At 42.2% G+C, this 25433-nt stretch overlaps 1 protein-coding gene across 6 annotated transcripts in view; it reads left to right on the top strand.

Annotated features, from left to right (window-relative positions):
* Positions 1 to 25433, top strand: part of KDM1B (lysine demethylase 1B) — a 47056-nt gene that overhangs the window by 17197 nt on the left and 4426 nt on the right. For 5 of the 6 annotated variants that reach the window (XM_053247437.1, XM_053247434.1, XM_053247435.1 and 2 more), the window contains 16 exons: positions 260 to 371; positions 1074 to 1190; positions 2086 to 2124; positions 2858 to 3062; positions 3743 to 3921; positions 4979 to 5155; positions 6002 to 6076; positions 6588 to 6725; positions 7550 to 7721; positions 16363 to 16490; positions 17078 to 17209; positions 18299 to 18373; positions 19879 to 19995; positions 23299 to 23424; positions 24157 to 24279; positions 24849 to 25001. In XM_053247437.1, the coding sequence (XP_053103412.1) occupies positions 260 to 371; positions 1074 to 1190; positions 2086 to 2124; positions 2858 to 3062; positions 3743 to 3921; positions 4979 to 5155; positions 6002 to 6076; positions 6588 to 6725; positions 7550 to 7721; positions 16363 to 16490; positions 17078 to 17209; positions 18299 to 18373; positions 19879 to 19995; positions 23299 to 23424; positions 24157 to 24279; positions 24849 to 25001 (2068 nt within the window). Of the gene's footprint in view, positions 1 to 259; positions 372 to 1073; positions 1191 to 2085; positions 2125 to 2857; positions 3063 to 3742; positions 3922 to 4978; positions 5156 to 6001; positions 6077 to 6587; positions 6726 to 7549; positions 7722 to 16362; positions 16491 to 17077; positions 17210 to 18298; positions 18374 to 19878; positions 19996 to 23298; positions 23425 to 24156; positions 24280 to 24848; positions 25002 to 25433 lie in introns of those variants that run through there. The other variant, XR_008306454.1, reaches the window with a different exon arrangement.

Here is a 25433-nt window from a genome sequence, read left to right on the forward strand (position 1 = left end):
TACATCCCTGGATTTAACATAGACAGAATATGTTTTCCAAGTTACTAGATGAAACAAAATTTTAAAAACATATATATTTCCTCTGTTCTTCCTTACAACCTCTGCTTATTTAGAACAGTATCTTGATTAGCAACTTGTTTCTTAATGCCTACTTCTTTTTCTTAGTGTTCCATGTTTGGACTAAATGTTAATATTAAAATACACTGAAGCAGGTCCATTCATTCCCTCTACTTACCATTTACTTTGTCATACCTCTTAGTCATAAGGATGGCTATGAAAAATATACTGCCTGGAAAAGAATTTGGACTAGTAACGGAAAAAGCGAACCCAGCCCTAAAGCCTTTATGGCGGATCAGCAGCTCCCTTACTGGGTAAGGACTTAAAAGTTAGTACTACTTTAATTTTCCTATGAAGAAGCCAGAAAGGAGAGGAGTAATCATGGATGAAGTGGGTGATCAAGGATGAAGTGCAGTCTGCATCTACCTTTGGTACAGTCTGCACCTATATCTTTTAAAACAAACAACCAAAATAACTGGTTCAGATCTACTCTAAAGAAGAGATAATGGGGAGAGTAAGTGTCATGGTCAGCTCAAGAGAACCCCTTTCACAAGCTTAATGGAAAAGGTTTAGTTAACTGAGCAAAGAGGCACCTTTAAAGTGGTGATTCTCTTTATTTAGCAGGGAGAGAGCAATTGGCCCTATCCATCCCCAGCACAGCATCCCTCCAGTGGCTATTGCTGGTGTCTGTTCTATGTTTATTTTTTAGATTGTGAACCCTTTGGGAACAAGGATCCATTAAAAAAAATTATTTATTCATTTATTTATATCTGTGTAAACCGCTTTGGAAACATTTGTTGAAAAGCGGTATACAGTATGAATATTTGTTGTTTTGAGGGTGTTCTCTCCCCCCATTTTAGAGATGTCCTCTCCTGGCAGCTGCCCTTGCCTTCTTAAAGAAGTCCTCCTGATCGTTTGAGAGCCCCATGTCTCTCTGTACACTTTGTAACTAGCGTGCCTTTGCTTCTTGATATATTAGAAAAACCACCATTTTCTGAACTCGCCCCCCACTCCAGGTGCAGTGTACAAAGCCAGAGTGTGGAAAATGGCGTCAGCTGACAAAGGAAATCCAGCTTACCTCACAAATTGCCAAAACATACCGCTGTGGCACGAAACTGAATAATTCCACCAAGGTACCTTAAACACCAAGACTTACTGAAAATGCTGGTAGTATTGTTGTTGTTGTTGTTCATCATCATCCTTTGTTATGGTCACTGACCAGAGATCATATAACACAGCAGATTAATAACAAATTCCATGCATGTCAAATAATATGTTGTCATAGTTGGAAACTTAGCCAAGGAAGCAACTCTACGTATATTACAGTTTGAAGATGGATATCAAATTACAAATTATCCACATTTGTCTAAATAAACTGATCTAACCCATTAATTTATATGTTTTTTAAATTAAACTGATAACTAATAACAATCATATTATCTCCTGCTACCCCACTAATGTTAACTTCAAGCCCACCATCACATAGAAGAAGAAGTCACTACATGGCAAATATTTGCAATGAAATAAATAAATGTAAAAGTTACAGTAAAGTAGTACATGGGCTGATGTTTCTGTGGCACCTGAACTATAAAGACAAAGATGCTCAGCATACAGCAGGTTATTGTATTTCCCTTTCAACTCTCCAGTATGGAGAACATTAAAATGTGTTAGTGTTGGAGCTCTGTGTTATTTTGGAATAGTGATCTGACTGAGATACCTAAATGGCTTATATGAAATAAGTTGGCTACCTAAAAAAAAACATGCTTTGGAATTAGGCTCTGATCAGTTTGGCAGTCCAGGTTGCATGTAGCCCATCAGAATAATACAGGTGGGGTGGGGCTTGGAAAACCTGGAGGCTTAGTGCCCCATGCAGTGTTTGCAAGATGGGTGTGAGATGTGTTTGTGAGAGATGTTAGTCATGTTTCTCTGCTTTTGTTTTGTTTGTTTTCTGTACCATCTTTCTACCTTTTAAGAAAGCATTCTAAGCAATGGCAATAGGACATCATAAAATGTTATGTTTTGCTGCAGGTGGAAGGCTCAGACCAATGCTCCATGCCTGAGGATCTGGTAAGCAATGCGCATTAACCATGCTTCTGGTCCTGGAATGAACTGTAATAGTGAGGATGACAAGAGGTGGTGTGGTTAGTAGCAAATAAATTGGCACAGGTAAATCTTCCTGTCTTGACTTTCCAGCTGTTGGCTGTATGGCAAGGTCAAATTTTCCCAACCAATCCAGTAGAGCCAACACAACTAAGGAATACTGGTCTGGTGTGTGATTTATAAGGGGGCTCATGTGGTTAGTCTCCTTCTCCTGTGTCCAGACAGTGAAGATCAGTCTGTGTATTGTTTTCTGTTTAAAAACAAGTCAAAGAGCCCTACCTTGACTGCTGTTAATCACAAATTCTCTATGGTCATACTTGCAGTACCTGGGACTCTTGGTAGACTTGAAGAGAGGGATGTTTGAGAGCTGTGGCAGCTAGCTACAACTTTTGATGCTTCACCCCATTGGATCAGATGCCAAGGTGTGGTTAGGCTATTTTTCACAGAGATGCTTCCCCACGCTCCCAGCAGTTTACGCCAAAGAGGCAGGCAGCTTCTCCTTGGATCACCCTTGTATAGAAATTCAGCTGCATAGGAATCCCTGTAGGAAAATAGAATTCATAAGGAAGTAAACAACTTTTGTATGAATCCACCTGTGTCATATGTCAATGCTTTTATTATAATTAGGACTTGGGAGGAGTCAGGAGAGCAAAGCCTTTCTTTTTTCTGATCCACCCCCACTCCCTGTGCTCTTTTCTAGAGAGTTGCCGAAGTTTCGGATCACTGGTGGTATTCAATGCTCATTCTCTCTCCATTGCTGAAAGACAGTGTGGCTGCTCCTTTGCTGTCTGCATACTATCCGGACTGTGTAGGCATGAGTCCATCTTGTACCAGCACTCACCGATTGCTTGGTGAATCAAACACAGTAAAGATGGAGCACTTAAAAACTCCACCTACTATTGCTGGTAAGGCCTCCTTTCCATTTCCACATGGATGCTTTATTTCTCTCTCCTGAATATTCTGCGCTTAGATGTGATTTAAACATGACAAGGTTGCGTGGGCAGTACTTTGCAGGTGTTCTATGTGGCTACTGTCTCATTGTAAAAGCAACTTGTCATGTGCAATAGACCATTTGTATGCACTGTTAGACCAGCAGCAAAGGCCAGTGCCTTTTTAAATAAGATGGCAACTGCTATGTGGTTAAGCACTTTCCATGAAGCCTTGCCATGTTTAAAAGCTTCACAGTTTAACCATTATGTTGTATAGTAGATATGTTGGATTCACAGAGGCCCTTGATTCTTCTGTTAGAAAATTAGGTCATGCTAAAACTTTAGTAAATATAGTTCATTCTTTTATTTTATTAAATGAGTTGCATATTGGTTCATTTGCTATATGTTGTCTCAGGTGCCGTCAGGCAGTGATAAGACCAGTGAAGATCACAAATATTTAAGTAGCAGAATGTCATTTTAAGAAATAGGTTCCCCCTTTCCCTTATATAGGCAGCCAACTGCACTAAGTAGATTTCATTTTTAATAGTTTTAAAATATTTAGAATAGATTTTTAAAAAAGGAATATACTGCATGTGTACACATCTAGGTGCTGAGCATTTATTGAACCACACTGAGAGTTCTTTATTATCTTTCAGGGATGAACAAGTACTTCCAGCCTTTCTATCAACCCAATGAATGTGGTAAAGCACTGTGTGTAAGACCAGATGTAATGGAACTAGACGAACTCTATGAGTTTCCAGAATTTTCCCGAGACCCCACCATGTACTTGGCTTTGAGAAACCTCATTTTGGCTCTGTGGTACACAAACTGCAAAGTAAGCAAGACTGAAAGCTTGACAAATTTTCAAAGGATTATCAAATAACAATCTAACTCTTGGTAGGATATTTAATCCAAATCCAAGGAAGGTTGTCTGGATGTTTCTTACATTTTGCCCATCTTATGTCTTTGTGGCATGATCAAAATTGCCTTGTCCACAATAATGTGCACATGGGAGCTTCTCCGTGTACAGATTACTTTGTTCTTTCAGTGGAGGTGGCAGCTCTGCATGTGCAAAGAATGCATGTACTTAGTTGTCCTCTTCATGAGAAGGAATGGGGAATCTTGTAGAGCAGGAGGGATATGGAGGGAGGGATATAGGCTTCTGTCCCCCAACACCACACACACAGGTGAGGCAGTGTCCTGCAATAGAACTGTCCCAGTTAGGTGTAACTATGGCGTGCCCACAGATGGTGGAGAAAAGTGCCAGAAGAACGTAGTGTCCTCATATATCTCCATCCCCTTAAAAAGGAGAGGAAACGCCTGGGGAATGTGGAGCTAAGGAAATGGACAGCAGACCTTGCAACACTGTATACTACACAGTACACTATACTTTCAACTTGCTCAGTTGAAAGAGAGCAAGTCCACTCTCCATTCCTACTCTCCTCTGCCTCCCCCGCCCCCGAAACACATTCAGCAGCTGAGGGAATTTCCATTAGAGGATGGTTGAAGCAAGACCCTTGTGGCCTCTAGGAAAACACATGTAAGCACATGCTGGTGATGAGGGAAGTGTGAATAGGCAGGGAGCTCTGGGGGTGTGAATAGGCCAGGAGCTGTGGATCTTCTGAGGTTGTGTGCTTCAGACATTTTATTCAGTTCTAAGAACAGTCTCTTATCCTCATTTCAGATGGGATTGTTTTGCAGAATAATTCCATGTCTTAGAGTGTAAATGGCCTTAAGTGACTGTGGGAGGTTATTTTAGAGTGGCTATTTTTGGACTTGGATGATTAGCAGCTAAATCTCATTATTTGCAGCCCAGTTTGCCCTGTGGCTTGAATAGGCCAGTTTCTTGCCTGTGCTAACAAGGTCTTGTCCTTTTTGCTCTCTCAATACAGGAACCTTTAACCCCTCAGAAATGTACTCATTACATCATTGTCCGAGGTCTTGTGCGTATTCGCTGTGTTCGGGAGACAGAGCGGATTCTTCATTTTATGACCAGAAAAGGCCTGATTAATACAGGGATTTTGTCAGTTAATCCGGCCCAGCCCCTTCTTCCCAAAGACTACCACAGTGTAGGTATTCTAAGATTCAGCATACTAATAAACTAGTTCTAGAAACTTTGGATGGGAGAGGGGGCAGGCAGGCAAAAAGAGAGAAAACTCCTTTGAGAAGCTTGTTACCGAGTGTCCAGATATTTCTTCAGATGGACTGCTTCCAAAGAATAATCAGATTAAGAGGCAAACCCATTTGATGATGCAAAACTCGGGAGACTATCCTTTTATTTTCCCTTCAAACCACAAGATCCTCACTCTGCATTTCAGTACTTTGTACCGTATTTAGCTGTAGTCCTCTCCAATGCCTCAAAAGCAGGGAAGTTCCCAAAACTTAAATTCAAAAGTTCCATTAGTGGAGAAAGAAACGGGGGTAGGGAAAGTGCAGATTTAACAGTGATGATGAACAGATTTGATCCTTAAATCTTTTTATCTCAGATTAAAAAATTAGTAGCTTTTTTTCTTGTTGAACCCATACATTAGGAATAGGGCAGGAGACAGTTGACTTAAAATAGCATGCACAGCATCCACTTATTCTCCTTTTGGCTGGAATTTACTGTGAGTTAATGGCAGCTGTAAGTGCCACTTACTTACGTTGTATGGGCACAAGCAACCAAATTCCCAAACACTTGAAACTTTGTTTGCAATAGCCTTTACCTATATGCTGATGAGTGAGTTGTTGAAGAATTATCTTACAAAGCTAGATCATTGCATTCATTATGGATGCCTGTCCTCATCTATGAAAAATTTCCAATGTGAATTGAGGTGCATGTGCTTAGTTTTAGATCATTGTGTGCAGTGATCCAATTTGTGCCTAAACATCTAAAAGTTGTCTTATTCATTTTTTTCTCTTCTCCTTCATTAAAGAAATCTGTAATTGTGGTTGGGGCTGGTCCAGCAGGATTAGCAGCTGCGAGGCAACTTCAGAACTTTGGAATTAAGGTAAGACCTGTTCAGATAAAACAGTATTCTAATACTCCTCTGTTTCTCTCCTTCTGGCATATTTTTATTCTGTTAAGACTGGACTCTTGCCACCTGATTGTGGAGAGGTCTGCTTCAGGGTCTGTGAGGCACAATTGTCTGTGGCAGGGAGCAGACCTTTAGTTGCCGTGAGACGGAAGAACCAGGACTGGTTTGAAGGTGATTATGGTACATGGTTGCATGACATGCTGCAGCTTATGCAGTTTGATGAGCCTTGCAGGCTTGGCTGGCTTGTTTGGTTATGTTCCCTTGTTTTTGAGGAGATTTCTGGTTTATAAACAACCGTTCCCTGACCCTCCAAGGTCCCAGGTTCAGGACTCTCTGCAGGTTCCGGTAATGATAATTCTCCTAGAAGCTTGGCAAATTCTTAGTAGAGTGACTTTTTTTTTTCAGTCTCTTGGAATCTCTAGGTGATCATGTTGTTGAAACAGCCATCTTTCTTAGTCAATATTCTTCTTTCTCTGTGTTGCAGGTGCTTGTGCTTGAAGCAAAGGACAGAATTGGTGGGCGAGTGTGGGACGACAAAACATTCAAGGGACTCACTGTGGGAAAAGGGGCGCAGATCGTTAATGGCTGTGTCAACAATCCAGTAGCACTAATGTGTGAGCAAGTGGGTTTGCATTCTTATTGATGGAAACCTTGCAATTATGAAGCATATCGATAACTGTACACAGATCTGTTCATTTCACAGAAATTTTTTTAGGCTGCTATGAACCAGTGGGAGAGCATGATGAGCTTGGACCTAAGCTATCCAGGTTGGAGCTGAATCTTGAATGCATTGCTTTACTCTCGCCATTTCTGAAAGAGTAACATTTAGGATCTACCTCACAGGATCATGAGGAGGAATGGGATAGGAAAAGATGGTTACCTTCCTTAGAAACAGATAGTTCCTTAGGAACAGGGAGTTCTTCACATTTATTTTAAAATGTTGGCCACTGCCATTGATTGAACTTTTTTTTTTAATCTCTCTCTCTCTCTCTCTCTCTCTCTCTCTCTCTCTCTGATATGATAGCTCTGAATTAGGTATACCAGATTCCCTATTAATGACCAGTTGGCTCACAGATTCTCAGAAACTAGCAATTTCTTGCTCAAAACAACTTGTGGCCTTTTAAAACCTCTAAAACCTGCTGTTTGGAATGGTGACTCTACATAGTTGATGAGGTTAAATCTGTAACTGTTTTATTATAATAAATAATCCTGATCCCCATAGTGTGAAGTACGCAATGAAGCCATTTTATCTTTAATTTGTTTTTGTTTGTGGTCTAGTCAGAAGAGTTGTGTAGAAGTATGAAAACTTCATTACAGCAGCATCCTATTACTTTGTTTTTTTGTTAACCAAATTAATTACCTTTTTGTTTGTGTGTTAACCGAACATCTGAAAATCGTTCAGTAACTCTCTGACTTTCCCATCCTTGTAATCCTTTCTTTTAAAAGCTGGGTATTAAAATGCACAAACTTGGAGAGAGGTGTGACTTAATCCAGGAAGGTGGAAGGATAACTGACCCTACTATAGATAAACGCATGGACTTCCATTTTAATGCTATCCTTGATGTTGTAGCAGATTGGAGAAAGGATAAAAATCAGCATCAGGATCTTCCTCTTGGAGGTAAGGAGAAACAATTTAAGTGCAACATTTTTTGTTTCTAAAAAGAACAAAAGAATGCTGAAGTTGTTATAGTACAAGAGAACCGCATTAATCACAGACCTGGCATCTGCAGTTTCGCATATCCACGGTTGGGTAATTGCCAATTGACCTTGGTATTCGCAAAATATTTTTGCATTAAAAAAGTCAAGACTCACATATCTGCAGGTTGGGTCATTTCCGCCTGCCATTTTGAGGACAGGAGACATCTTGTGGTGTGTGTGTGTGTGTGTGTGTGTGTGAGAGAGAGAGAGAGAGAGGATTTTTCATGAAAAAATCATGACTTGTTTTAAACTTTTGGGGGCATTGCTGGACAGCTGGGGATACATACAGTGTGGTAGGGCATTCCCTTACCCCCAATTTCCCTCACTTTCAGCCCATTTTTGGTCCTGTTTTCGGCACCCCTTTTGCACCATTTTTGCCCTATTGCCCCATTATCTGCAGTTTCATTATCCCACCCCCGCCCCACCACGGAATGGAACCACCACGGATAATGGTTCTCCTGTACCAGAAATTTGTACCAACTTTCCTTTCAGTCCCTGCATTATATTTGCTTTTAAAATTGACCTTCAAAATGCACAGCAGGACTTTTCAGTCACCTTCTTCCTCCTATTGCCACCCCCATCCCCCCCCCAACATCAACAAATGCTGGGGACTCTCTTGATTGCCATCCCATTAGACATGAGGATTGCCAGGGGAAGAGAAAATCGACAACTCCATGTGTTCATTGAAACACTTAGAGTGTGTGCATGGGGTTCTCCGGATTCTCTTCAGTGTACTGAAATGCTAAATTAAATCCATTAGAAACTTCTCCTGCGCAGTACCACTTTAATGAATGGGAGCAGGGCAGAACTACATATGTGTTCTGAAAAATCTATTAATTCCAGTGGAGCTTTCAGAGAAGTTGTTTGTGATAGTTTCTACTCTTTATTTAAAACTTAGTACTGTAATATTGACTCTAGATTTGTTTCCATATCTTGCAAAATGAAAATACAAATATTGCAATCAGAATACATTAGGATTGTAGCACTTAATTGACTGAAACAATAGGATTTTATATTTGCTACTGCTGTTTTAAGCTGTAGATCTGGAAGTGATCTGTTGTCATAATGAGAAATGGATTACTACACCTGCGCAGGGACCTTCCGGATGGATTAATCAGCTCCTCTCTGATGCCCCTCCCTACTGTGCACATGCTCTGTGCCTTCCTTTTCCCAGCAGTTGAGAAAACCATTTTGTCTCAGTTTCTTTTTGACTGCTGATGCATTGAGACCTGTGGTTTATTGTTCCTCATTTTATAGAAAAGAAAATGTTACTTCAGACAGATATTTCAGTGTTTCAGACTTCGGACTGTGAGCTGACTATTCTTAGGATTTTGGACGTTGGACTTGGTTGTCACGGTTCCACGGCTTTGCTGTTGGAGAAGACATGACTGAGAGTGAAAAGACTACATTTAAGCATTGCTCTCAGTGTAGGGCTAAACTACTCTTGACTGATTAACATGATCTCTGTTTGTTCTGCTTGGATGAACAACATGTCCCACCTTCTTGTAGGATTTGTAGATCCTTTTCGAAGCGTTGCACCTCAGGGTGACGCTGTATGGAGATGCACTGCATCCGCCGACACCGAGGCCGGAGTTGACACTGATCTCGGGATTGACACCAGGCTGAAATCTACCCTCTCAGTGTCCAACCCAGAGTCTGTGCATGCACAGTCTCAAACCCCGAGGGATAATCTCTAGGAAATTGTCTTCAAGAAACCCAAGTCTACCGACACTGGGCATAAGATACATAAGTGACATCATGCTACATCAGATAGTGAATCACCACCTCCAAAACACAAGTCAAAGTTGACCCACTCATCAAGGTCGAGGATGCCTTCGCCATCGACTGTCCAGTATCGCCACCTTTACTGTTGACAGACCCGTGGATACCATCCTCAACTGTAACGCTCTCTGGGCCATTCATCCCACTGTCGGCATCGACACATATGGTGACACTGACACTTCCATCGGTACCGACAGCAAGTTTTACATCGACTCAGTTTTTTCTAGTGCCATCGACATTGGTTGTGCTCTCGACCTCCTCAGTGTCTTGTGGTAGCAATCTTGACTTGTCCCTTTAGCTAAGCAGGGTCTGCCCTGGTTGCATATGAATGGGAGACTAGAAGTGTGAGCACTGTAAGATATTCCCCTCGGGATGGAGCTGCTCTGGGAAGAGCATCTAGGTTCCAAGTTCCCCCTCTGGCTTCTTCAAGATAGGACTGAGAAAGATTCCTGTCTGCAACCTTGGAGAAGCCGCTGCCAGTCTGTGAAGACAGTATTGAGCTAGATAGACCAATGGTCTGACTCAGTATATGGCAGCTTCCTATGTTTTTAATGTTCCTATGTCCTTCGATACCAAAGTTAGCACCTTTAACCATGTTCTACCAACTTCTCAGAGGGCTACCATTGTTCCGCAACCGTACAAACCGTTGCCTCTTTCTCCAGCTAGAACACTGCTGAAATCCCCGATGTTGCTGTTCGATACCAATGACGATAACCTCTTGAATCAGGGAACTGTGAAATCCCTACTGAACTTCTTGGATTCCTCTACAAGTACTCCTTCTGGTTCCACGTTTCAAGGTTTCCTTACTGGCGGTTTGGACATGGAGGTTGATGGAGAAGAGGATGTGCCTCCTAGGACCCCATCGACGTCCCCTTTCAGAACAATAGCCAGGTCTTCATCTTGCCAAGTTCCGACAGTAGTCCCATCTGCTAATACTTTGACGTGGAAACCACTGTCTGTGTTGGTCCCCCCTCAACAGAATGTGCCTCAAAAACACTCCATTTGTGCATGTGGTTTTCGTCATAACTTCTCACCAGCAGCACAATTAGATTGGGCAGAGTTCTAATTGTGGAAGATGCAACTTGTGCTTCAAGGCCTTATTCTGCATCAACCAGTGGGGACCATTAATCAACTAGTACCTCTGGTACAACCTCTGGTACTTTTACTTCCTCGACCCACTGGGGCCCCAGTGGTTGTAAGCCAATGTGTTGAAACTATGCTGGTGCCATTGGAAGTGCCCTTGGAGCCGCCACCTCAATTTCCCATTGTGCCCCTTGGAGGAGTTCCAGATACACTTCCACCCTGCTGCCCAGTGGAGCTTCTGACCCCAGTTGAGCCCATTGAGTCCTCTTATGACTTTTCAGAGTCCTCGGATACTGACACAGAAGGGGAAGATGGCACCCAACAAAATCCTTTGGATCCACCTTCGGATGTTCCTCCGAAGCTGTCCACTTATCCAAACAAAGAACTGAAATCATACACCAAAATGATTCAGCAGATGGCAGAAATGCTGAGTCTAGAGGTCAAGCACCCTACTACCAACCTCGAAGACCCCGTATACAAAATGATGGCAGCTGTACAATCCATGCAGCCTATTGCTCTGCCCATGTTTCCGGTCTAAAGTGGCTAAAACTGCATGGGAAGTGTTGCAAACATCCACGCCTACGTCAAGACGTTTAGAGACTCTGCACTGCATACAGGACAATGATAATTCCCACTAACTGAAACATCCCATCCCAAACTCCTTAGTTATAGACTGCACATCTTCTAAGTCTGGGCAATGACATACTAACCCTTCTGACAAAGAGGGTAGGAAACTCAACGTCCTTGGGCGCCGCGTCTATTCCACTGCCAGCCTTTTTATTCGCATAGCGAATTATGCAGCCCGCATGGCCCACTATAATTATTGTCTCTGGGACTCTTCGCGTAAAGACCTTACCACATTGAAGCCAGAGGACTTTAAGAAATTTGATGAAATGCTTAATAAGTCAGGTGACCTCACTGAGTCTAGAACAATGACCACCGCAGTCTCCCTCAGGCGTCATGCCTGGTTACGATCTACCACGTTGCATAACAACATGAAAGACCAGATTGAGCATCTTCCATTTTATGGGAAGGGCCTTTTTAGTGAACTTATGGATGCAATGATAGAAACGCTTAAAAAGTTGAAATTTAAGGCCAAGAATTTTTCTGCTGCTGCTGCCTCAGCCCAAGGCTTCTCCTGTTACCGGACCTATAACCGTCAACATTCTGGTTTCAAGTATCAGGACTGCAAAGACTATAGGAAGCCTTTCAAACTTTATCAAAAAATGAGCTATGCCCCCAAAAATGAGAACCAAGGCCCTTGTACTGGCAAGGACAGTATCAAACAGTCTCTTTTATCTCGGAGACGGTCCACCACTTGCACCATCATTGCCAGCCAAAGCCTTAAGCACCAATGGCCGTCAATGGCATGCCTTCGATAATTTGTTTGCCACCCAGCGTCATCAGGTTGGCCAGCCATGCTTCAGCATGGCATCAGATAACATCCGACCAGGAGGTCTTAAGAATTATCAACACTGGTTACGCTGTCAGGTTCATAACTTTGCCAAGATTTGAGGTGTAAAGACCACTCACCCGACCATGGCCCTGTGGCAAGAAGTGCATGTTTTGTTGGGGAAAGGTGCAATAGTACCGGTGCGGTGGACTGACTGACTGAAGGGATTCTACTCATGCTATGTCCTCATCCCCAAAAGGGACGGAGGACTATCTCTGCAGCCTGAATCAACATGTGGATACACACAAGTTCTGTATGACAATGTTGCAGGGAATAGTACCGGTGCGGTGGACCGACTGACTGAAGGGATTCTACTCGTGCTATGCCCTCATCCCCAAAAGGGACAGAGGACTATCTCTGCAGCCTGAATCAACATGTGGATACACACAAGTTCCGTATGACAATGTTGCAGGGAATTCTTCCGTTCCTAGCCAAGGAGGAGTGGCTTGCCACGTTAGATCTTAAGGACATGTACTTTCATATCAAAATCCAGGACAGCCATTGGAAGTTCTTGAGATCTGCAATAGGAAATTTAGCATTCCATTAAAGAGTTCTGCCCTTCGGCCTTATCAACAGCACTGAGAGTCTTCACAAAGTGCATGTCAGCGATCATAGCTTATTGACAAACACAAGAGATTACCGTTTTTCCATACTTCGACGATTGGTTCTTGGTAAATCCTGACAAATCGAAATTGGAATCTCAGATCCAATATACCCTATGACTACTGAAAAACTTGGGAGTCCAAGTCAGTTGGACCAAATCCAAACTCCAACTGGCCAGATTGATAGATTTTATAGGGGCTGTCTTGGATACTCAAACAAAAAGGACCTATTTGCCTCTGGACAGGTACTAGCAAATCTACGCACTTATGTGCCTCTTTGAGGATCATCCCCAACAATGGGCCAATCAGATCCAAAGGCTGCTCGGTCTAATGGCCTCATTCAAAGCTACGGTTCTCTACACTCGACTGCGAATGTGTTATCTTCAGTTGTGGTACCTACACTCATTCCGCCCGAACTTTGATAGTCCGAGGATGCTGCTGGACATTCCCCCACACGTTCTAAAGTCACTGAGGTGGTGGAAAATGAGGGAGAACCTTTTGAACGGAGTGTCCTTCGATCCTCCAACTCTGATGCAGTGTGTCACAACAGATGCTTCTCTGATGGGTTGGGGAGCCCATTGCAGATCCCATCAGGTTCAGGTTCTGTGGACAATGCAACAACAAAGTATGCACATCAATTTCTTAGAATTGATGGCAGCTTGCCTGGCGCTGAAGTCTTTCGCGCCCTTCAAAACACGATTGTGCAGTTGCAAATGGACAATACCACAACAATCACCTATGTAAATCGACAGAGTGGCACGGTGTCGTGCTCCCTGTGTGCTCTGAGCACCCAGTTGCGGAATTGGTGCATATCCAGCAATGTTTATCTCATTGCCATCCACATCAAGGGACTGGAAAATATCCTGGCGGATGACCTCAGCAGGGCTTTCAGGAACCAGCAGCATTACGAGTGGGAACTGAAACAATCGTGCCTAGATCGTTTGATAGAAAGATGGGGCATTCTTCAGGTGGCTATGTTTGCTTTAACCGCAAACAAGAAAATTCCATGGTTTTGTTCCAGAGCAGGAATTGGGCAAGGGTCCCCGGGGAATTCTTTTCAGCACTACTGGGGGAAAGGCCTCCTCTATATGTTTTCCCCTCAGCCCCTGGTCACCCGAGTGGTAGGCAAGCTAACACAAGACAATGTAAGAGCTTTTTTAGTGGCACCATGGTGGCCTCGCCAGCCATGGTTTGCATAGCTACTCAGACTGACAGGGAATGACTATTGTCACCTTGCACTGGACCCCAATCTACTTTCGAGAGGTGGAGAAAAAATATTTTCTTCCATCCCTTCGGACGTTGCAACTAACAGCGTGGAAGGTCAGTTATTGAAAAATATCCTTCTGAACTCTCGTTAGGCCTCCACCAGGAGGAGTTATGCGAGTAAGTGGAAGCGCTTTGTAATTTATGCGAGAGGGCATGGGTTCCACCCGTTCAAGGCCTCTATTAGTCAGGTCTTGTTATACTTAACCAGCCTGAAAGAAGCGGGCGTATCTAATGTGTCTCTGCAGGTTCACCTGGCTGCTATTTCGGCAAAGCAGAAAAGCTGGCAAGGTCATTTTGCCTTTTCACATCCAATGTGCAAGGAGTTCTTGTGGGGTATTAATAACCTTTACCTCCCAATAAGACACCCTACTGAACAGTGGGGCCTATCTCTAGTAGTGGCCTCCCTGATGGACGCCCCTTTTGAATCTCTTTGTGAGACAAGCCTACGTTACTTGACCCTCAAAACCATCTTTCTAATCGCTATCACTACTGCCTGGCATGTAAGTGAACTAGCTGCCTTAAGGGCAGATACGCCTTATACACAATTTTATCTTAATAAAGTGATTATGCGAACTGACCTCGCTTTCTTACCAAAGGTAGTGACTGCCACTTGAATCAAAACATAGTGCTTCTATCATTTTTTCAAGAGCCCGAAAAGCGATTGGAGAAAGCATTGCACTCTCTAGATGTAAGGAGGTTCCTTCTGGAATGGAACATATTAAACAAACTGAGATGCTCTTCATTTTATTCAACGGCAAAAATAAGGGCCTGTTTGTGTCTAGACAAAGACTGTCCAATGTTAGTGGAGCTCATTTTCTTAACATATAAGTTACAGAATCAACAACCTCCCAAGCTGATAAAGGCACACTCCATGAGAGCGTATGCTACTTCCGCTGCACATGTATCTGGTCTTTGTTTCTAAGACATATGTGCAGCTGCTACATGGTCTACACCCTTCATAAAGCTCTGTGCCATAGACTTACATATGGCGGCGGAAGCCAACTTAGGAAGAGAGGTACCAAAAAGAGTTCTTCAATAGTGGGTGAAATGGCTGCACCCATGGAGGTAAAAGCTAGCTAATCACCCTTTTCTCATGATGACAACGGATCACTTCCAGATAAACAGGTTGCTTACCTGTAACATGATCTGGAGGTGATCCGTTGTCAGTCATGAGACCCACCCATACCTCCCCTCTGCAGCATTTTAGGAACAAGACTGGCTTACCTGGATCACTGGATCACAAGGTGTGGATCATCTATCGTCAGACGGATCTCCAAGAAACTGAGGCAAAATGGTGCCTGACTGCCAGGAAAAGGAAGGCACAGAGCACGTGCACTGCAGGGAAGGGCACCAGATAGGAGCTAATTAATCCATCCGGAAGGTCCCTGTGCAGGTGCAGTAACCCATTTCTCATGACTGACAACAGATTACCTCCCTTTACAGGTAAGCAACCTGTTTTTTAAAATAGCTGTGAATTAGTTTGTTTTGTAATGGATTTTATCTTGTGTTTAAAAATGTTATTTTTGTATTTCTGTTACTTTGTAAAAAGTGGACTCTAATAATGTGTTCTAGATTAATCAGGTAGGTTTTTTTTAAAAGAATGTTTATTGCCTATGTACCATGGGTGGCAGGCAGACTCCATGTTAGTAAAGTATTCTTCCTCTTTCACATAGGAGGGAATGCATCTCCTTAGGTAGTATCTGTATGACACGCAGGTGCTCCAATGGAAGAAAAAGCAAAATTTCTTTTTCTTCAGATCTGTTGTTGTATTCATATGTAAACTTAAACCATTGATTAATCAGGAGTTTTAATTTGACTTAGATTTTTTTTAATCAAGTGAGTGCCTTAGAATTTTGCCAAATTGCTACAAGCTAAAAGTGTGTCCTGGGCACAGAATTATGGTTTCCTTTACATAGAATCTGGAGGAAATTCTGAGTCTTAAAAATAAAGGGCATTCCATATTAGGTTTGCTGGATGGATTAAAGTCCAGCAATGATGGGTTCAACGTATGTGTGGTGGAGGTTACTCCCACCTACTGCTAGTAGCCTACCCATTTTTAAGGAAAATGCTTCCATGCAATGAATACTCTTCAACCAAGGTTAAGCACTTAAAGTCACATTAGTTTCAGTGGATTTTTTTTAAAAGCATATACTCACCTCTCTTTGAAATTGATCACATGTAAAAAGTGTTTAGCTAGATTGTAGCAATATTCTAAGTATTAATAGCACAAAGAATTGTTCACTTCTGACCAAGCTTCATTTTAACACAAGCAAGAATATATAGTCCACATTAAAAAGTTGTTATTGTTCAAAGGATGAGATTTTAAGATAAAGGAGCAATTATTGCTTACCATTGAATATTTTCCCATCTTACAGATAAAATCCAGGAAATCTATAAAGTTTTCATTCAGGAATCTGGTATCCAGTTCAGCGAACTGGAAGAGAAAGTCCTTCAGTTCCACCTCAGTAACCTTGAATATGCGTGTGGTAGTAATCTCCATCAGGTAAGCATAGGTTGTTAGACAGAAAAAACTGGTAACACAGCCCCATAAAACCAGTCTAGTTCAGCGGTTTATGTATAGAACTTGAACATATAGACTTGCTCTATTGTTGAAGTACTTGTAGAGTTTGACAGATCTGAAACTGTTATACAAGTGGTTCTGGCCATAGACTGTGGGGGAAAAGTGGAATGGTCCTATACAATCAATAAGTGGACTGGTTCCACAGAACCAGCAATGACATGTAATTTACTTGACTGCTTAATATTGACATGCTAGCTAGCATATCCGACCTGTGCTGCAAGATGTGAACATTTTGCTTCAGAAGTGTTTGAGGTCTTCTGGGCAGCCCATCTTGGAGTGCTTGATATGTGACGCCTTGAGTTACAAAGTAGAAGAGATTCCATAGCTGTGACTTGAGATAAGGTGTCTTTCATCAATATCCCACTTAAAAGAAGGGTGTATCTTGGCCGGCTTAGATCCGAGACTTGGGGAGGAAACGGATCAGCTTAGCTTACTCACATAATGGCCCACTTCCAGCATGCATATGTCAAGTGTTGTGACAGATGAAAATAATTATGCTTTCGCTACAGGTTTCTGCACGCTCTTGGGATCACAATGAATTCTTTGCTCAGTTTGCTGGTGATCACACGCTCTTAAGCTCAGGATACTCTGCCATAATAGAAAAAATGGCTGAAGGTCTGGACATTCAGTTAAAGGCTCCAGTGAGTATAAAAAAGTGGAAGAATGGCCAGTTTTACTCCCTCTGTCTTGTACAAGCATTTCATCTTATTATTATTACATTTATATCCCGCTTTTCCTCCAAGGAGTCCAGAATGTACTACATACTTAAGTTTCTCCTCACAACCCTTTGATGTAGGTTAGGCTGAGGGAGAAGTGACTGGCCCAGAGTCACCCAGCTAGTTTCATGGCTGAATGGGGATTTGAATTCGGGTCTCCCTGGTCCTAGTCCAGCACTCTAACCACTACACCAAGCTGGCTTACTAGTGCCTGGTGGTTTTCTTTGTGTTCACGCAGATGGGCCTGAGCTTTGGGAAGTTCAAGCTGTTGTTTCCATTGATGTTCAATTTATTATTTGCTCTGGAACATATTTATTTTATTCTATTTATATACTGCCTGACTCCCAGGCTCTTGGCGTTTCAAAATACAATAAAACAAATAAATTAAAACAATTTAAAAACATTCAAAGATTACTAAAAGCCAGGCTAAAAAAATGTCTCAAGGGCTCTTTCAAAGGCTGACAAATCTTTTAAGCCTTGAATACTTATAGGGGGTGCATTCCATAGCCCAGGAGTTACTACAGAGGAGGCCCGCTCCCGAGACACCACCAGAAGAACTGGTGGCATCTGGAGGCAGACTTCTCTCAATGACCTTTATGTGCAGTGGGGATCATTCATATGTAGGACATATGCATGTATCTTCCTATCACTTATTTTCAGAGATTCTTGTATTTTGCCACCATCATACCCTATCAGCTCAGGATGTATTACAGTATAACTTTACTGTATGCTATACAGCTGTGTATGCTGTATACAATACAGTATTCTACGCTAGAGGGTAGGTCAAGAAAGGGAGATCTGTCTAAGCACACTCCATGAACTACATAGGATTTAGATTACTGAATCGAATGTTCAGTATTAATAATGTGCAAGTGCAATGGGATCAATCTACTGCACATACCTCAGGAAAACAGAGGAATGAAACGTACAGATTACAAAGACTTGTACTAATGATTTAGCATTGCACATACATATATTTCAGAACTGTAGGTCACCACTTCTCTTTTTAAACAGGTCCGCAATATTGACTATTCTGGGGAAGAAGTCCAGGTGACTGCAACGGACGGAACTCTGTGGACAGCACAAAAGGTGACATTTGTCTTCCGCAGCTGTATTTTCAAGAGTCAAAATAATGGCCACTTCTTATTCAAAGTGACACACATGACTGGATTTTGAAAAACTTCTTGTAGCCTGATCCTAAGAGGCTGCTTTGACTGCTAAACAAGAAATGAAAGTGGCATCGTCAGCTAATCAAGCAGGGCAGAGCAATTTCCTTTTTCAGTTGCCCTGCACCAGCTGAACTCCCCATCCTTGTGTTTTTACTTACCAATATAAATCTCTTATATTAGTAGTAAGCATTCTGTCATGGCCCAAGCATGGGCAGGCAATGAGGTGCTACAAGGTTAAAGGAACAGAGTAGCAGATTTTCCTATGGTAAGGAGTTCTGGCAAGCAACAGGAATTCTGGGGCATTAAATTGCCATTCAGGCTCCACACTTGCCCAGCCTAGCTTATAATTAGTCCGCATTTTATATGGAGGGGGAAAGAAGTAGTCATGTTAGTTTTCTGGTGCCTTAACAATCTTCATTTTTAGTAGCATGAGAGCTGGCGTAGCATAGTGGCTAAAAGACTGAATATCCCCTGCTAACTGGCAAAGAGGCACCTTTTACCGTGGTGATTCTCTTTATTTAGCAGGGGGAGAGTAATGGTGTCTATCTTGTGTTTCTTTTTATATTGTGAGCCATTTGGGGTCAGGGAGCTATTTATTATTTCTCTGTGTAAACCGCCCTGAGCCATTTTTGGAAGGGCAGTATAGAAATCAAATTAATAATAATAATAATAATAATAATAATAATAATAATAATAATAATAATAATAATTATTATTATTATTAATAAAGGAACTCTGCGGCTTGAATATATCCTCTGTCATGAACTCACTTAGTGCCCTTAGAAAAGCCATTTCCCCTCAGCCTCCACTCCCCAGCTGCAAAGTGGAGATAATACTTTACAGGGTTGTTGTAAAGATTATGCTTTGGAAATACTTCAAAAAATGCTATACAAATGCTAAATATTTATTATGGGCTTTCCTAAACAAAATCCTAGTTCATTGTTTTGCTTGGTAACTGGTTTGTGTTAAATTTTTTATTGATCATTTTCATTTTCAGTATAATTACAGCTAGGAACATAGGAAGCTGCCATATACAGAGTCAGACCATTGGTCCATCTAGCTCAGTATTGTCTACACAGACTGGCAGCGGCTTCTCCAAGGTTGCAGGCAGGAGTCTCTCCAGCCCTATCTGCAGATACCAGGGAGGGAACTTGGAACCTTCTGCATGCAAGTGTTCTTCACAGAGTGACCCCATCCCTTAAGGGATGGGCTATTAAGGGGAATATCTTACAGTGCTCACGTAGTCTCCCATCCAAATGTAAACTAGGGCAGACACTGCTTATCAAAAGGGACAATTCATGCTTGCTACCACAAGACCAGCTGTCCTCCCCGCAAAAAACTTGTGTTGAGGGCTGACTTTCAATAGATCACAGTGAAGGAGCTGCTCTGCTATGTATGAAACCCTGACTGTTTTTCCTTTTCCAGGTTTTAATTGCTATACCTCTGGCTATTCTTCAGAAAGGTGCCATTAAATTTAATCCAGCCTTGCCAGAAAGAAAAATGAAAGCCATCAATAGTTTAGGAGCAGGAGTCATTGAGAAGGTAAGAGTTCTTATTTTATCCCTTGGTGTGACATACAATATCAACTGCTTTAGGTACCTACTCTACTGAATTATCGGGAAACTTCTTGCAGTTGGCATTGTGGAGTAGCCAGTGGATACTTTCATACATCAGATCTGCACAAAATAACATAACTTCTAAGTTCAGATGCAGAACACCCCTTCTAATGACATATTTATTTGGATTTATAGCCACTCTATGCTGAGGCTTGTGATGGGTAACAAAAGGCCTCTTCACAGGAAAAATAGAAATTAAAACCATTGGCTGATATGTTGAGCAGTATAACGTGAGTAATGTTATACTATGCATATATAAATATATGCTGATGGGATCCGAGCTGTCAGTGACTGACCAGGAGAGGGAGTGGTGGACAGCTTGTTGAAAGTGTAAACTCAATGTTGGGGGAGACTAGTGGTCCAGTCTGGTCCCAGCTTCTCCCGCCAGGATACTCTGTAGATGAGCAGGTGAGGGGATGTGGACGGGGAGGTGGAGTGGCTGTGGTCTATAAGGATAACCTCTCCCTTACCACAGTCCCTTTTAGGGTATCAGACTATATTGAATGTGTGTACTTAGGTTTGAGGACCAGGGATAAATTGGGACTTCTGTTGGTGTACCGATCACCTTGCTACCCAACGGAATCCCTTACTGAGCTCACGGACTTGGTCACGGAACTTATGGCATATCCTCCCTAAATGCCTGCCTGGAAGCAGTAATGGGCAGGATGAGGGAGAATAAACTGAAGCTGAATCCAGATAAGACTGAGGTACTTATTGTTCAGGGTCAGAACTCCAGAGATGATTTTGATCTGCCTGTTCTAGATGGGGTCACACTTCCCCAAAAGGAACAGGTTCGCAGTCTGTTAGTACTTCTGGATCCACACCACTCCCTGGTTTTTCAGGTTGAAGCGGTGGCCAGGGGTGCTTTCTATCAGCTCTGGCTGATACTCCAGCTGCGCCCATTTCTCGAGATCAATGACCTCAAAACAGTGGTACATTTGTTGGTAACTCCAGACTTGACTTCTGTAATGTGCTCTAATGTGTGGCTGCCTTTGTACGTAGTCCAGAAACTTCAGTTAGTTCAGAATGCGGCAGCCAAGTTGGTCTCTGGGTCATCTCGGAGAGACCACATTACTCCTTTGCTGATGGAGCTACATTGGCTGCCAATAGAGTTCTGGGCAAAATACAAAGTGCTAGTTAAAGCCCTAAACGTCTTAGGCCCTGGAATTTAAGCGAGCGTCTTCTTCACTATGAGCCCTACCGCCCATTGAGGTCATTTGAGGAGGTCCGTCTCCAGCTACTGCCAACTCGTCTGGTGGCTACACAGAGACGGGACTTCTCGGCCGCTGCCCTGAGATTGTGGAATGCGCTCCCTACTAAGATACGATCCTCCCCATCACTGGCAATAAAAAAAACACACATCTGAAAACCCATCTTTTCAACCAAGCTTTCTCAGCTTTTTAAAATTTGTTGGTTTTAATTTTGTGATTGATTTTAAATTGTTGAATTGTTTTAACTTTTTATATGTGTGTTAATTTTTTTATGTTAACCACCCAGAGACGAAAGTTTGGGCGGTATATAAATGTGATGGATAGATGGATGGATGGATGTGCGGCAGTTGTGAAAAAGGCCAGTTCCATGCTAGAGATCATTGGGAAGGGGATTGAAAATAAAACTGCTAATATTATCATGCCCTTATACAAAACTATGGTGTGGCCACACTTAGAGTACTGCGTACAATCCTGGTTTCCACATATAGAAAAGGACACTGTAGAACTGGAAAAGGTACAGAAGAGGGCAACCAAGATGATCAGGGGCCTAGAGCACCTTCCTTATGAGGCAAGGCTACAACACCTGAGGCTATTTAGTTTAGAAAAAAAGACTGCAGGGAGACATGATAGAGGTGTATAAAATCATGCATGGTGTGTAGAGAAAGTGGATAGAGAGAATTTTCTCTCACACACACATAACTCTAGAACCAGGGGTCATCTCATGAAATTGATTGCCAAGAAATTTAGGACCAACAAACAGAAGTACTTTTTCACACAATGCATAATCAACTTGTGGAATTCTCTGCCACAAGATGCGATGTTGGCGACTAGTTTGGATGGCTTTAAGAGGGGCTTGGATAACTTCATGGCGGAGAGGTCTATCAACGACTACTAGTCGGAGGGCTATGGGCCACCTCCAGCCTCAAAGGCAGGATGCCTCTGAGTACCAGTTGCAGGGGAGTAACAGCAGGAGAGAGGGCATGCCCTCAACTCCTGCCCGTAGGCTTCCAGCGGCACCTGGTGGGCCACATTGTGAAACAGGATGCTGGACTAGATGGGCCTTGGGCCTGATCCAGCAGGGCTGTTCTTATGTTCTTATTATTTTGATCCACTTGTACCATTGCAAGCTCACAGTGAAGTCCTGGTGGTCTTGAGCTTTTTTGCAAGAGTGCAAATACTTTGAGTAGTGCACATGGACACCAGAAATGCAAGTTAGATTGGAAACACATTGCTTGACTGTCAGCTACATGTGCTATTCAGAATATTTGCACTCTTGTGCAAAAGCACTGGGGCTTCACTGGGGCTTTAAACCACTGGGGCTTCACTGCAAGCTTGTAACAGCACAGGCAGATCAGCAGGTTACTCTGCTCAACATGCCAGCCACTGAAATTTACCCACCTTAGTCTTTCATCCAGCCCAGTGCGCTATCCACAACTCATTTTCAGGTTATGAAATAGAGAGCTGTTGTGGCACGTTTGGGCTAGTTCATTGCAGTGAAGATGGTGTGTGTGTGTGTGTGTGTCTGTGTGTGCATCTGTGAGAGTGTGCCCATAGTAAAAGGAAATGTAGCTTAGTTTTGTTCAGCATTAATTCCCATTATTTTGATTTGTGTTTGAAAATCTTGTCTCAGGACTTGTCTATACTCCTAGCTGACTACAAGTCAGAGCAAGCTAAAGTTAATTTTAGCTGTTTGCAGCATGTTCCCTGAAGATAGTGTCTATGTCTTTGGAACTTGTATTTGTGTGTTTCAAAACATCCTTTTGCTGCTGTTCTTAAATATGTAAAGGTTTGGGGGAGAGGGGAAAACATGCTAGAGATCAACAAATCAGTCCTATGAATATTTTCATAGGATTTACTCCTATGAAGTAAATCCTCCTGGGTTCAATGGAACTAACTCGTAGCAAATTGCAGCCTGAATCAGCAGAGGATTTGTTTTTAAATGATAGACACAGGAATTTTTTATAGAGGCTTGGACCTTTGTAAAATCTGACATTCTAATTCCTGCTCTCTCTTGCTAGATTGTACTACAATTTCCTTACAGATTCTGGGATAGCAAAATTCAAGGAGCTGACTTCTTTGGCCACGTTCCACCAAGTGCCAGCAAGCGCGGACTCTTCAGTGTTTTCTATGACATGGATCCACTGGTAGTGTATTTACTTTGTGAAGGCTGCATATCTACAATTCCTGTTCTTCATATTGCGGAAAAAATTGGAAAAATGACAGGCTTTAAAATCTCTTACTTTCTATCTTTGTTTAAATGTAAATTGGCAGGCTCTCATGTAGAAATCCAACTGCTTCCATGTGTGATTGGTGTTTAGAAATAGATCTTTTATTTTTTCTTTTTAAATCCAGTGCTTTGTTATAATACAGAAATGTTGAGAAAATTACATAACCACCCAGATATTTTACATGGGATGCAATTATAAAGTTGCTCTAAATGCACATAGGATTTGATTCTCCTGGTAAAGCAAAAATTTATGAGAGGTGCCAATAATATTTCAATTTTTACAAGATGGGTGGCATTGCTTTAAGAGAAGCTACATCTTGAGTGGCACAGTGGGGAAATGCTTGACTAACAAGCAGAAGGTTGCCGGTTTGAATCGCCGCTAGTATGTTTTCCAGACTATGGGGAACACCTATATTGGGCAGCAGCGATATAGGAAGATGCTGAAAGGCATCATTTCATACTGCACTGGAAGAGGCAATGGTAAACCCCTCCTGTATTCTACCAAAGAAAACCACAGGGCTCTGTGGACGCCAGGAGTAGAAATTGACTTGACGGCACACTTTACTTTTACTTTATTGAAGAGGGGCATTTGGCTATAGAATGACAATATATATGTTATAATTTTCCTTGTTTTGTTTCTTGTTCTTAGCGTAAATGCAGTGTTCTGATGTCTGTAGTTACTGGTGATGCTGTGGCAATTATTAAGAACTTAGATGACAAACAAGTGCTACAGCAGTGCATGACTGTACTCCGTGAGTTATTCAAGGAACAGGTAGGCTCCCCACCTTCCAAATAATGGATGTGTAGATTTAAAGTAAGCCTTCCACAGGACATATCTGACCTTTTGTATATTTCTGATTGATAGAGGTCTGAAGTTAGTTTAACTTTAAAACATGATAGATACAGTGGACCCTCGACTTACGAAGTTAATCCGTTCCGAACGCACGTTCGTAGGTCGAAATTTTCGTAAGTTGAAAAGCGCACCCACGGAGGTCTGGAAACATTCGTAAGTCGAGGAAACCGCATCTAAAAATTCGTAAGTCGAGGAAGCCACATCTAAACCGGCAGCGACTTCCGGTCATTTTTGTCGTTCGTAAGTCGAAAACTACGGATGTCGAGTAGTTCGTAAGTCGAGGGTCCACTGTATTTTCAGATATTTCGTAAGATTAAGAAATGAAGATGTATGATATGCATCAAAAAGATCTACACAAGACAGTGTTTCTTGCTTATACTTTTATAAGGAACAAAAAAAATCTTGGGAGAGGGTTCTTCTTTAAAAAAACAAAAAATAAAGGACCTACTTTCTTAACTGACAAACCTTTACACATGTTTGTCATGCAGGAAGTGCCAGACCCAATCAAGTACTTCGTTACACGATGGAGCAGAGACCCTTGGATCCAAATGGCGTATAGTTTTGTAAAGACAGGGGGCAGCGGTGAAGCTTATGACATCCTAGCTGAAGACATACAAGGAACAATCTTCTTTGCTGGCGAGGTGAACATCTTGATTATGTGCATTTAAAAAAAAATGGAATTCAAGCCCTCTGAAATGCTCTACAAGTGAGAGCAGGGCAGAAGGTATGCAAACTCTGAGGAGGCATTGTGAAAACCTACTGTAGTTAAATCAGATGAACAGAGTGGTGAACAGGGACCTCATTTTAGAGCCTGTAAGGATATAAGGAGCTGTCTTGCAGTTAGACCAATGGTCCATCTTCCTGAGTGACAGCAGCTTTCCAATGTCTCACTCTGAAAAATCTTTCTTTGCTCTGCTATCCAGGATATTTTAAGTGAAGATATTGCGGTTTGTACCTAGGACCGTATATAGACGGACCTATATCATCTTTTCTTTAGGCCTGATTTGGAGGCTGAAACTGCCTTGTGTTGGTTAATGACATTTCCAGGAGTTAAGTAGGAATTGTGTTTCTCT

The sequence above is a fragment of the Hemicordylus capensis genome, chromosome 4 (assembly GCF_027244095.1).
Source record: "Hemicordylus capensis ecotype Gifberg chromosome 4, rHemCap1.1.pri, whole genome shotgun sequence".
NCBI lineage: Eukaryota > Metazoa > Chordata > Lepidosauria > Squamata > Cordylidae > Hemicordylus > Hemicordylus capensis.